We start from the raw sequence: 14561 nt of genomic DNA, 5'->3' as shown, positions 1-14561 counted from the left end.
GGAAAGATAGTGGACAGCAGTTCATATAGCATATCATCATATTCAGCAGTATAGATCCATTTGGATCTCATTGTAACCGCATTCTTCATTTAATATAGCTGCATTGCATTGACACATATTTGTCTATCTCTTAAATATCATTAAGTGCAGTTTAGTCAGACTAAGGTTGTGATTACTACGGTCTTAAACCCCTCACATGTCACACAACACAAGTAGAAACTCTAGTCCAAGCACAGATCCATCAAAACTGCGCTGCACAACTAACTACATATAATAATAAACCATACTGTCACCATTTTGGGCATCTCTAGAATTCATGTGTGTGGATGGGCTTTGGATGTCCAAAAGATAAAGAATGTACAAGCTTTGGTAAGGGGGATTATCAAATATAGAGGACCAAGTGTTCATAGCATGGTCCAAGCACTGAAGACGATTTCTTGGACACAGAAATGGGCTTTGGAGCTCAAGTGTCAAGTGAAAAGTATGTATGTCGAACTCTTGAAGATTTAGTATGTATGGCGAACTCTTGAAGATTTGGGAGAGATCAAGCAATGAAATAGGTTTCCACATGGTGCTTACGTGTATTTCTCATGTGATGGAACACAAAGAGATCATCCCCTAAATTTTAGGAAAAGTTGCTATTTTTGGCAATCTCCGATGGAATTTTCGTTCGCATCATTACCTCTGGAATTTGGCAAAGATCGAGGATTGCCAAAGTGCCATTGTGAAATTAGCTATCATGTGGGATATGTTTAGAGCTGAAGATTGTGGAATTTTTGGGCTTCGGATTTGGGACATGTGGCAGATAAGAGGATAAAAGTGAGACGAGTGTCCTCACACTTGTCAATTCGGCTCTACACATGGCATTGTAGCATTTTCTTGCTTATTTGAATATGAGAGAGTTATCTCTTGGGCGAGTTTGAGCTTCAAGCAGATTTTTGGAGGCTGAAAACTCTGCTTTTTCCACCATTTCTAAGCCCACCATAGCCGTATCTAGCTTGGGGAAGATGATTTTCACTACTCTACACCATCTTGCATACCCCGGATGGTCGTTTTTCAGCAAAACAGTCCTAAAGCTTGCTGAAATTTCTAGTTTTATGCAACATACATGCTCCTTTTCAGGTTTTGGCACGCATGGATGCGACATACAGGCTGTTATACTGTTTTACGCCCTCATGGAGGAGCCACATGGTCTGGTTAACAGGTTTTGGCGCTCATGGATGTGACATACAGGCTGTTATATTGGTTTATGTGCTCATGGATGAGCCACATGGGCTGGTTTACAAGTTTATGAGCTCATGCATAAGCCACATGGGCTGGTATAGGTTTATGTGCTCGTGGAAGAGACATATGGGCTGTCATACAAGTTTATGCGCATATGGAAGAGCCATGTGGGCTGTTATATACATGTTTGTGCGCCTATGGAAGGACCCATACTAGATGAAGGACAAGTTTCTGGTTGTATATGGATAATCCGGCATCTCCCATGGGGAGAGTAAGGCCTTGAAAGTTGTACATGTTATATTTCTCCTTGGATAATGAAAAAGTGCATACCGTACTCCAGAGTGGCTCTCAAGTGCTAGTTGTCTTGAGGACTCTAGGGCAAGCCTCGGGTACCTGTGGAGATCCATATGACTGATGCGATGGAGGTATGTGACTGTTTGGAAGAGTGCATCCACTACCATCGGGACTGCAGCAAACTCTGCCTGGATAATCTAGTGTGGGACTGATGGTTTGCTGCAGATCATACGGGAGAACATCATGACCTGGGGCCTCTCAACTTGCTGCCAATCCTCATCGGATAAATCTGCCCCTAGAAGGCTACTCCATACATCAAGGCTGGTGTGACGAGGGTGTCAAAAAGCCAACCCTTCATCCTGGGCTCCTAGAAATGTGCCTGGAAGCACTGCCGCTCAAGTAAGCTCAAGGCTGCATATCCCCGTGTCACTCTAGCATGTGCTGGAGGAACCATGGTAAAGCGTGGGTCACTGAAAGTGACACCAAGGTAGACATAGGGTGAGACAATCTCCACAAGATCCCCTCTATATGTGAAGCTCAATCTGGATGTGAAGAGGCGAGAGGTATTGAAGACCATTACCTTGGTTTACAATTTATAAGTTTGGGTTGGTGACATCCTCCGCAACTACTAGGAAATGTCCGGGCTGGTGACATCCTCCCCAGCTACTTAAAAGTTGTCCGCAACTTTAAGCTTCAAGCCATATATCCAAGATATAATCATGTCCCATCAAGTGGACGAAACGAGAGTCTCAAAAAATCCAATATAACTGAAAGAACCATGTCCCAAGACTAAATAAGTCTCCATAATACCAATATCAAAATCATGTCCCAAATAAATGGGCGAGACAAAACAGTCCCATGAGTCCAGAATCCAGATGTCATAATCATGTCCCAAATAAATGGGCGAGACAAAACAGTCGCATAAGTCCAGATATCATAATCATGTCTCTCTATCCATACTCCAAATCGAATCCAAACAAATATGTGTTGTCGACGTATCCACACCAACGCAGGAGCAATCCCTCGTTCCCCAATCACATTAAACGCATGCTACTTTCTACTCGCTTCAATGCTGACACATGCAAACACCAGGCCAAGAAATAGAAGAACAATTGATCGTGCACGTGGATGTAGAACATCCATGGGATTTGAGCATAGACATAAGTCCCTAGCATACCAAATTCTAGTCTACTGACACTTGGCGTAGACATAGTCCCCTGCCAACAAGGTGTCAGTCCACATGACCCTTGACATAGACATAAGTTCCCTGCTAACCAGGTGTCATGTCCACTAACACTTGCACTCCATGTTGGTACTTTGACCACACACCTTATAGGAGAGTCGCTCAAGTGTGTAACATAAGATAAGAATCATTCACAGACATAGATATCTTGGGGCTCCATAAACATTTCTGCTACACATAGTTTAGAGGCATTTCGGCCACCAACAGAAAATCCTCAATCCATGAGTTATCATGAGTTCCATAAGTCCAATTCATCCCAAATAAAGGGAGCCAAAAACATAATCCATCCCAATGAAGAGAGCCATAAACAATGTTCCCTTGAAACCATCTCAAGACAAACAACAACACACTATTCTCCTTGTACGGGCATACCACGGTTAGTGAACATCGAAAGCACTTCATAATAAGTAGCAAAAGCACCAACTTCGCAAACTCAGAGTATACTTAGCTTTTCTTTTCCAGGTTCAATCATGTGACGTGAGGGTTATGAACTCACCATGCCAGGCAAAAGATATTTTCCCATATCGGTTGCCTTTGAGCTTGATAATAAGATCCTTTAATTAGGCATAAATAGCTCATTCCATATAGAAGAGAATACAGGCAATAAAGCCAATTCCACGATTCCAAAATAGATTCTAAGAATCCATAAATCAGATTGTCTTTTGCACATGCCTTGATGCGTGACTGCTTCCATAAGTAGATACACCGGGTGTATTTAACTACACTAATAGCCGATGTTTATACCCCAATAGGATCGTCTTCACACACGAGTGTGAAAAGCCAATGCTTTGATACCAATGTAACTTTTGGAGGGCCCGAGGGTTTTGCAAAACACTTTACAATTAATGCAATTTAACACTAAAATTGGCCACAACCTTAAACATATGCCACTTAATCCACAAAATTGTAAAAGAGAGATGTGCACAGTTGACACTGCATAGAGGTTGGAATGGGCCGACACCCCCTTTGGAGTATTTTATTACCCAAGGAGAAAATATTGTGTACAAGCTTTGAGGGCTTACTCTCCCCACGGGAGATGCCGGATCATCCAAATACAAATGCCATAACACAACCCAACGCGAGGCAACTGTAAAATTCAGCCGGTACACAAGTCGTAGAAATACCGAGCCAACAATATAATCCATATACCTGTGTGTGGGTACTGATTCTTCCCCAAAAACCACGGGTCTTCATGCAATAGAGCTGGTACAGTAGGTACAACTCTTCATTCAGCCTGTAGAGCCCTCTATTCAGCCAGTATAGCAAGTGCATGGGCTGGTACAGAATGTGCAACAGTAGCCTCCATTCAGCTGGTACAGCAAGTATATGGGCTGGTACAATAGATATAGCTCTCAGTTCAGCGGGTACACCATCCATTCAGCCGGTACAGCAAGTACATGGGCTGGTACAGCAGATACAAAATCCGATACAGTAGGTACATGGGCTGGTACAATTGGCACAGCCCTCAAATCAGCCGGTAAAATAGGTATATGGTTGATACAGCAATTAGGGCATCTGGTACAACCAGTCTAGCAAGTACAACCCATCATAAAGGGTGCCAATAGTGAGGGAGAGGTGGTTGCATTGATCACAATGTATGAGCAGCCAACATAGTTTGCAGCAAGAGAGAGCCTCTCTAAATGAAGAGAGAGGGCTCCAATGAGGCCACTTGCCTCACTTCGATCCACTTTCTTGCCACATGTCCCAATCTAAGAGATGGGTCCTTCCATGAGCATTATATCTAAAAATATCCCAACTGGTAGCCCATTTGTCATAGGTACTTTGGCAACTCTTGGTATTTGCTCAATTCCAAATGTAATGACACGAACGGAATTTCCATCAGAGTTGGGCCAAAAATAGCAACTCTCCTAAATTTTAGGAGTTTTATCCTTTGTATCCCAGGATAATCTCCCATTCCCAAAGTTTGTACTTTACAAATATTTAGACGTCCTAGAGTCCACCAGACCCCTTTCATACTGGGAAATGTTTGGGTTGGTGACATGACCAGCTACATCCTCAAGAACCTTGTCCATGAGTGAAAGAGAAAAGCTATCTTTTACAGTCACTTTGTTAAGAAAGCGAAAATCGACACGCACCCGAATCTTGTTGGACTTCTTCTAGGGAGTGATGACCATAGGGGATAGCCGGTCAAAGTGCTCGATTGGTAAATTGATGTTGGCAGCCTCCATCTTTTCCAGCTCCAGCTTCATTGCTTCAGCATACTTGGGATTCAACTCGTATGCATGCCCACAAACAGGACATTCACCATCTTCTAGGGGAATTATGTCTGTTGGCAATGGGCACACCTTCTAGGTCTTTGTACTCTATAGGTCCAAGAAAAGACATCTTTGTAGGTGTGGTAGGCAAAAGCTTGTGCAAGCAAGGCGGGGTGGTCCCACAACCAAGAGGCTAGTAAGATTGGGTGTGACTCCATTGTGCCGAGGTTGAATTCCTCAACCGGATCTTGAAAGGTCGAAGGGTCAAGAAGCTCACCTCTATGGGCGGCTAGCTTGCTTGAGCATAGTGGGGTCATGTGCTAACCATTGGTCGATCTGGAAGTCACCATATTGGTCATGCTGCCATGTGGGGGGGAGCTCTCTTCAAGACGAATGGGGGGTGACTCTTGGTGGCAGGTTTGGTTGGATAGAGTGGCACCTTGACGGGAGGCACCTTGGTTGATGGATCCTCCCTTGGTGAGGTGGAGGTTACCTTGGGAGGCTTCTTGCCACGCCTTCGATGAAAGAACGGGTACTATGTTGTGATACCCACAAAGAAATGCTGCAAGAACTGTACAACATTGTATATGGACAGCAAGCATAAAGGAGAAAAGAAGATCACTGCTGAATATCACCAAAAAAGGTAGTATATCATGTGGAGAGCATGAGGGAGGTCCCGTAGATGCTGCCTATCACTGCAGAAGCTGAAAAAGAGAGATAATAATGATGCTAAGCCTAGCCACCTTTATATAGGTGGGAGAGGAGCTGGTTGGCCAATAGCAAATCAGAGGACTAGCCGACAATGCAAAAAAATCCGAAATAATGTCTAAAAATAGGCAAAAAATATGTAGTGCCTAGATGCATATGTAGGGCTTCATATGGAGCCAGATACAAGCATGAATGTGCATGGGAAAGTCCATCTGGGGATGAGATAATTTCAAACATTCGATCTTCCAATCCTATGGCTTCAATTGTTTGTGCCTCTGTGTATGTCTCCAAATTGGAAGGGGGTAGTGGAGTGATCTCCACCATGTGGCAAGCTAGGGTGCTTGCTTCTTGGAGCCAGTCCAACAATTCGGCATCTTGTGTGTAAGGCATGATGCCTTCCTCTTCCTCGAGGCTGGTTGGTGCGGGCACTATGGGGGTGACTATGCCACCACGCACTGCATTCCTCCTTCCAGCTTCAGCTTGTCTCGCCCAGTAGCCTTAGGGATCCACAATGTGTCTGATCCCCAATCATGGACACGGCACAGCCACGGATGTCGACGGACGGTGGCGAATGTCGGACAAACTGCAACAACAGAAATTGTGATAACAAACAGAGACCTTGTTGTAGCTTCAAAGAATTGATTGGAATTGATACCACTCTCTCAGGTGATGGTTGCACGTCATACATCCTTATATATGAGAGAGGAAAGCTCTTCAACACAAGAAAAACTTGAAAGCTTGAAACCAACGAGAATTGCTTTCTCCTCCCCATTAAAACAAACAAAAAGTTGCATGCTTTCTCTTCCCCAAGAACACAAAAAAGCACAGCCCTCAAGCAAATTGCATGCTCCTGCCACAAAAAGAAACTCAAAGCTCTAATACCAAATTTCAAGCTCTCATGCAACAAACCCTCTTTCTTGTATACTAGCCTCCATGAAGAAACATGAGTGAAGGAAAAAGAAAACCTAGCATGGCTTACTGTGTTAATCCACCCAACCATTTATAAACCAATGACCGCAGGTGTCCAAAGTGGACTTTACCAGCCCCACATCGTACTCACATGCCCTTGTTACGTACCTAGTACTAACCCCAAGGATTAGGGACTAATCCATCAGGGTTAGGGGAGCTTTGGGATTAGGAAAAGCAGGCGGATTTAGGTAGCTAAGGTTTAGATTTAATAAATCCAAGGTTATTGGCTATTTATGATTGGATTGTTATTTATAGCAGCAATAAGCACTATATAAGTGAATTAGGTATTATTGATTCATTGTGATATGGACCTAGACCAAGAGGCTTACTCCTACCATGGACATCGCGGATCATGGGTGGGTAGTTTTGTCGAGGGATCATGTGGGCAGGCACTGGGGGTATGGAACACCAAGGTTGACTGGCATGGACTCGTGGAGTGGAACCTTAGTCCGTGGCTCGAGGGAGGTTTGCGGATGCGAATCTACGGTTGGGTGGTGAGCTTGCTTGCACCCTTTGTTTGTACTAATCTTGTTTATGCCTGTGTATTAGGCGATGCTTGGGAGTAGTACTTGCTCTCCCATGTGACATTGCTCCACAAGGGATCTTGTGTGCAAGGCATCTTGCAAAGTTGCAAGAGAAATACCCTATTGCCTGCAACCTGAGACCCTGCATAGGTTGTGGGAAAAAGTCCGCATTTTTGTTGTAGGAAAAAAAGTCTGAGTTTACACCCTAATAACTATTGCCAACACGGTACACCTATAGTATTTATGGGGCCATATGCTATAGCTACACAGGCTCCACAGTGCAACCTATAGAAGCATATGCCAAAAAAAAAGGGCAAAAGGTTGCAGGCAGCAGGCTACACCAGCCTATATAGTACAGAAGCATATGCAAAAAGAAGATAAAAATATCCTGACTCAAGGTAGGCTTACTTTGGCACTTTCACCCGTGACCCGGTAGCTTCACAGTCGGCCAGTACAAGGTACGCCGTACACAGCAGAGGGAGTCGGGACAAATGCGCACAAATGCAAAAGGAGTGCCTCGAAACGTGTGCCACAAAACAGAAAATCGGTGCAGTGATAAGACGGATTTTTTTGGGGGGGGGATTTTTTGATTAAAAAACGTGTTTCAATAATTGAAACATTTCCAAAACGTTTCGGTCTGTTTCATACAGTCGGAAACGTTTCAAAGCTACTATGGTTGTCACCTTGCTCAGGTGCATTCATCTCGACAAACTTCATGAGAGTGCACTTACCAAGCGGGTGGCCCTCCCTAGAGCTAGATTTGAGAGTGCAACGGTTGCACCTAAAAGTCTTTATCTATTTGACATGAAAGCTAATCAAACTCAACAAAAAAAACAAAAAAAACAAAAAAAAAACTTGTTCATAATTATTTTGATGGTTTTCTAAAGACTTAATATGGACTGAAATGCAGGTTTTCGCCTGCACACATTTTGCTGAGGTGTTTGATGAGTTTTTCCTTCCAAAGGCAAGTATGTTTTGATGTATAAGTATTGTTCTGATGTCGTGTCGCCAGTGTTTTTTGAGTCTCTATTGATATACCCTGGTTAAACAGTTCAGTGAATGGTGCAAGTCAAATCTCTGATGGCGTTATTTGTACTTACTTGTTTTCAGTCTGAAAACATATCATTCTTTACAATGAGTGTCTTGGAGAGCAGCAGCACTGGCAGAGATGGACTTCAAGATATTATATTTCTTTATAGGTGACTCCAGAAAAAAAATCATTTTTCTCTTTTCTTCTTTTTTTAAGTAAGAAAATAAAAAAGCACCTCCGTAGAAAGATGGTCTCTCCAGCATATACGGTTTTTCATTGGAAAACCATTAACAGATAAAAAGCAAATGTTTTGTTGCAGGCTTATTTCTGGACAGGCCCTTCCAAGCTATGGCAAGTATCCACCACCATGAAGTGTCCATGCTTGCTGAAATTTTCAATGTTTTTCCACCATGTTTCCAAAGAAAACGAAAACTCATATCTGGGTTTCCTTGCAGGCTTGCAATGTGCAGAGCTTGCTGGTATGTACTTTCTTCTGTATATGTAATTAGCCTGTGACCCACCTAAGAGGTTGTGAGTTTGAACCGCACACCTCCTTGAAAGAATTAGGGAATTTTATAGCACTCTGTAAATGTGCGATTTCAATAATTTCCCCTGGCACAGGCGCTCCTGATCAGATTTTGGACCGTGCCTCTAAAATTATGGATTTGATTCAAGAGGGCAAGCCTATTGAACGCATCTCTACTGACAAAATGAATTTGAAAGACAAAAACTACAAGGTATGTAAGAGGCATGAAAACAACCTTCTTTGCAATGTTACGTGCAGTTTTCCTATGTTCTGGAGTTTTGATATGGGCTATTTGAATACAGTTGCTGGTGGAAAAACTTCTGAACTTTGACTGTAGGCATGGGGATGTGAACTTGTTTCTCCAAGATGTGCTCTCCTTTCAAAATTCAGCTGATCTCCTGACAGAGGGCTAATAAAGTGAAGTTCGAAAATGTTTGTGTTGGCAAACCTAATAAATTAGACTCGACTCTCTCAGATTCTTCAATAGTTGTAGGAACGCTTGTATTTGCTTATGCCTGTGCATATGCCCTTGTCTTTTTTCAGATGTAAAGTTGTGCGTGTCTCAGAGATGCCCTTACTGAAATATTGTAGCATATAATTAAGTTGACATGCCTTGAAATGGAGATAAAAGCAAGATTCGCTCAGGGATACACCATAAAGCATCTCATTTCTTTCTTATTTACACAATTGCTTTTTGAGGGGAAAAACCAATATTTCGGAAGCATCTTATAAATCTCAGAGAGTTTCATACTTAGTCTTCAGCAAGAGTCGCGAGAGTTTGAAAATTGCTTGACAAGAAAACGTACACTATTTGGTATCACAATTACAAACTAAATGGATGAACACATGACAAAATGTTTTGACATATACTGAATACATGACAAATGTTGACATATACTGAATACACTGTGAAGGGCAGGCAGTGACTCCCATGGATCTTCGTCCACGCATTCAGCTTTGTAGGACGTAAAAATATGGCATGCCAAAAGCATCAAGCTGGCCAATACCACATCGCCTCTCCATAGACATGACACCATTAGTCATGAGGGCAGCTACATGCTCTATGCAACTAGGAACTGACAGCATAGAGTTATCAAAAGTGAGATCTGCCAGATGTACCCGCATAGGACTAGTACCCTGACCCCAAGGAACAGCCTTTTATGCTCGCAGCAGCAGATGGCAGATACTTGGAAACGTGCATGTCACATCTCCATGGGTCAAAAAATAGTATCATCATACAGACTCCACATGGAAACTGGGATACAGAAGGCACTCACAGGAGAGATCAAGAGCTATGTGAATGGCAGAGGAGTTTGGCCATCTCAGACAGGTCACAGAATATGAGAACCAAAGTTTTGTGGTGTCATTTCTGCACCAAGACCTAGGGTCAGAGAGGGGATCATGAGAGGCTAGAAAACGAGAAAATAAGACAAGGAATGCAAAGCCAGGCAATGTTTACATTGCTCTTCCAGAGCATTGGCAAAAGGGCGCTCAAAAGATCTCGTCTCAATGGAGACCCACTACATGCATTTGCTCCAAAGTTCCTTTTTTTGAGCTGTCAGTCTTATTAACTGAGATGGTAGAAAGCTTTTGGACCTGTTTCAACAAAAACCGCATTGTGCTGTTGCACCAGTGATATAAAACACAAATGAATAAATTAGAGCAGCCTAATGGCTATAGATGACTTACTTTTCACTATCAGAAGTCAGAGCACCATTCCGTTCCCTCCATTGCAGCCTGCCCGAAGTAGCATACTTTTAAAAACATTGAGGCAAAGCAACTCTTTGATCGTTGCCTATGTCGCTTTCTCATGATCTAACCGTGGGTGGCATTTTGTGAGATGTTTTGAATGTTGGTCAACCTTCTGATTGGGCAACACCTCGAAGCCTACCATAAGTGGTGCTAGTCACCAATGAGTGGCTAATTAGCCGCCCATGAAAAGCAGCACCCACCAACATCTTGCTCAGTGCTCACCACCTGTAGCTTCAGTTTCTTGTCCTTTTGGCCTTCCCCGATGTTTGATGGATTCGTTGTCTAGTTGTACAAAAGATGTGCTAAGCTCACAATATTTAGAAATAAGCCCAGCCCTAAACACGAAAAAGCTTTCTATGCATGGAAACATATCAATCCTAAAGTTATGATAAATCTACCTTGCCCACTCATAGGTCCCCTTTGGGCACTTGCACTTGCACTTGTCTTGTGCAAACATATCAATTCTAAAGTTATGATAAATCTAGCTTGCCCACTCATAGGTCCCCTTTGGCAACTTGCGAATATGTGACTTGGCCAAAACTAATTGTGCCCATATGTCTGTGTGTGTACGTGTATATGTGTGCATGTGTGTGTGTGTATGTGTTGATGTGTGTGTAGCATAGAGGTGTGTGCGTGTGTGAGTTGCTTGCCTTCGACCTTCATGTGTACTGTTTTTGTTTCTATTCGTTGTCGACCTTCTCCTTTCCCTGTTCCTGCTCATCATCGTCCTCCTCTGTTGATTCTTTCTGCTCGTCTTTGTTCTCCTCCTCTACAATTGATTGTCGCCTGTACCTACTGGTTTATACTTGTCTGTGTATACTTGTGCTTCTGCTGATCGTCTCCTGTTTTTATTGGCCATCACTTAGTCTTGATGTCGGGTGGTTGTATCGCGTCCTGTCTTTTGCCTCGCCTTTATCGAAGTCACATTGTTGCCTCTGAAATGTCCACTCTACTGCCTCGCCTTTGCTAAAGTCACGTTGCTACCTTTGAAATGGCTAGTCCTACATAAGTGTACAGATGTAGAGATTCCTATGTTGAGTTCAAGAGAAGAAACATAGGAGACTCTCAATGATATGAAATGCTCTCCTCTCGTTGCCCCAATCCCGACTTCACTTAGGAGGCGTACAGACAGAGATTCCTATGTTGAATCCGTAAGTGTACAAACAGAGATTCCTATGTTGAGTCCAAGAGAATAAACATAGGAGGAGACTCTCAACAATCTGAAATGCTCTCCTCTTGTTGTCCCAAACCAACTCTTGCTACCGAGTGATTCCTATGTTGAGTCCAAGAGAAGAAACATATGGGATCATTGTTGATGTCTAACCATGATAAGAGTACCAGAAAAGACTTGCTTTCCCAAATAGAAGATGTGATAAATAGAGAAAACCCCATGTCTACCAACAAAGGCATGTTGGTCATGTTCTTGCAAACAAACTATACGTGGTTGCATAGCACTTACATAAGATCAAAAGAGCCTCCATTTATTTACATCACAGAGGCCTCTGCAACCTCATTCTGCATACAATGATCCCATGACAAAGTCACACAACAAAGTAGCACACACCACCCCAAGGCATTGAGCACAACGTAGATGGTTGGGCTCCCACCTCGAGCCATTCCTCCCCCCAAAAGCTTGGCCGGAAGAGATATGTATAACAAGGTGCCACCACACCCTCTATATGGCTCTTCATTTACCATGCTCTCGCATATGGGATAATCGACCATAACTTCCAATTATGCGACAACTTGAGAGTAGCTACACGTATTACCACCTCCAACACCCTCCTTCAATTCAAGAACCTTAATCAACAGAGGTTAAGATTGCCCAGGACCACATAAGCCCAAGCTCTAATACCATGACAGAGTCACACAGTACACCACCCAGGGCACTAAGCAATGTCGATGGCTGGGCTTCCATCTCCTAGCCATTTCTCCCCCAAAAATCGTATATATGGATTTTCAACTTACCATGCCCTCATATATGGGATAATCCACCACAACATCCAGTCATGCGACAATCCCAATGGTAGATGGATTGTTGTGCATTGTATGATTGTTGATGACCTGTATAAATTTATGAGTGTTTGTCTCGCAAACTCACTGACTAGGGATGCAATGTGGCAATCTTTTTAAATATATCCATGGCTATCAAATGCTTTTATTATAGGAAATTTTAATAATTCACTTGCTTATGATGATAATTCATCTCATTGTTCTCATATGATGTGCATTGAGAAACAAATGTCGGTTCAAACTTTGACTCTTTTGGATGCATCCAATTTGTGGACACACCTCATGCCTCGGTGATTGGGCTTTACTTTTTATCATAATGCACTTACATACTACTAGGCTTGTTTGGACAAATGGTATCATTTGTATGCTGCCCAATATGATGCATATACATGCAAAATGTGGATTGACCATACATTGAGGCGTTTGGATCATGCGTCTATATGGCTTGGGTTATATTTTGGTATGTTCATGTTTTGCATGACAGAAGATTGTTGATGCTAAATAATAGTTATCTATCGCATGCTCACTTTATGCAAATAGTATATGCGGTTGTTCATCCTCTTATACTTCACATGAGAAAGGATTTGGATGTTGCTTGGTATGGTTTTGTGATGCACATATGGGTTGTTATTCAGGATTATGGTAGATGATATGTGGGGGAAACTAGAATGCGGGTGGCTTATGCAAAATCATCCGTGCAAGAATACATTGAAATTAGCCAATTGCAACCTTTGACAGTGGATGAGCATCCGAATATGACACATGCTAAACATTTGCTTGACCAAAATGAAGCTCGCAAGTTGAACAAGTGGCAAACTCAAGATCGGCAAAAGCCGTTTCTTGACAAAGGTTGTTCTTCTAAATGCTTTTAAAAAAATCTGCACGCAACTAGATAAAAGTGCTCTATTACAAGAGTGAAACTATCTGATGAAACTTGGACATGTAACAAAGCACAACTTGCAAATGTTTATCATCACTATTTTGTAGACATGTTTGTTGCCCCTCAGTCCCCTTCTAAGGAAGTATTCCATGCATGCTATGAACTCTTGCAGTATGTTCACCATCACTCCTCATGAGGTAGATGAATCTTTTATTAAGGAATAATTGTATGATGCTCTCAAAATTTTGGATAAATGGAGATCCCAAGATGGGATGGACTTATGGTGGAGCTTTTTCACACATTTTGAAGCAGCTCATCCTCTTTATTGCTTGTCTATCGGACAACTACCATATTTCCTAGATAGAAGGCTTAACTTAAATTGTACCTAACAAATCACTTTGTGAAGGTTTAGTAAATTGGTGTCCCATCTCTCTAATGTATGTGGTGTACAAGGTTTTCACTAAGATGCTTGTGAATAGAATCAAAGGAATATTGCATGTTGGTCTTCATCCAGATCAGTATGGTGTTATCCCAAGAAGGCAAATTATAGACAATATAGCCAATGCTTATATATGCATAGAATATATCAAATACACACACCAAAATGTCTTTATTATGCTAGTGGACATAGCTAAAGACTTTAAAATATTGTTTAGTGGATTTCATAGCACAGGTAATGGATAGAATGGGATTTGGGTGCAAAATGAAAAATATTGTTTTATGGTTGTATAAAGAAGGTATGACAAAATGCATTTTGGGAGATGAACTTTCAACGCCCTGGAAGTTAGGAAAATTTGTTAGACAAGGTTGTCCTCTCAATGCTCTGTTATATGTTATTGCTACACATCTGATGCTTGTATATGGATAAGCTATCACAAGATAGCTTGCTACATGGAATTCCCATGAGGAATGGAAACAATTTTGGCTCAAGACTATGCCAATGATTCTTTCTTTTTTCCTCGGAACATAGAGCCTGATGTGAGGGTAATCATGCAAGCTTTGTCACTTTATGGGTTGGTTGCTAGCCTGAACATCAATTGCAAAATCAAAGTTTACCCGTTGAAAATTTATGAGATTGGCACAGATTACTTTGGCCAAGACAAATTGTGCCACTTGATCAGATAACACTTGATCAGATATCAGACATCTTGGGATACCCCATTGGATGGGAGATCTCCCTCA

The 14561-nt window shown here is 42.2% G+C and overlaps 1 protein-coding gene across 3 annotated transcripts in view; it reads left to right on the top strand.

Moving 5' to 3' along the window:
* The window catches only part of MSH5 (MUTS-homolog 5), a 164998-nt gene extending 155582 nt beyond the window's left edge, over positions 1 to 9416 (top strand). For all 3 annotated transcript variants that reach the window (XM_086802993.1, XM_086802985.1, XM_086802975.1), the window contains 6 exons: positions 8089 to 8142; positions 8289 to 8377; positions 8528 to 8559; positions 8664 to 8687; positions 8830 to 8945; positions 9037 to 9416. In XM_086802993.1, coding sequence (XP_086659119.1) covers positions 8089 to 8142; positions 8289 to 8377; positions 8528 to 8559; positions 8664 to 8687; positions 8830 to 8945; positions 9037 to 9147 — 426 coding nt within the window. In that variant the 3' untranslated portion in view covers positions 9148 to 9416. The remainder of the gene's footprint in view (positions 1 to 8088; positions 8143 to 8288; positions 8378 to 8527; positions 8560 to 8663; positions 8688 to 8829; positions 8946 to 9036) is intronic.
* Positions 9417 to 14561: the final 5145 nt, after the last annotated feature.

Source organism: Cibotium barometz, chromosome 1 (assembly GCF_041138505.1).
Source record: "Cibotium barometz isolate CiBa-2024 chromosome 1, ASM4113850v1, whole genome shotgun sequence".
In the NCBI taxonomy this organism is placed as follows: Eukaryota; Viridiplantae; Streptophyta; class Polypodiopsida; order Cyatheales; family Cibotiaceae; genus Cibotium; species Cibotium barometz.
This window is presented reverse-complemented; position numbering and strand designations above follow the sequence as displayed.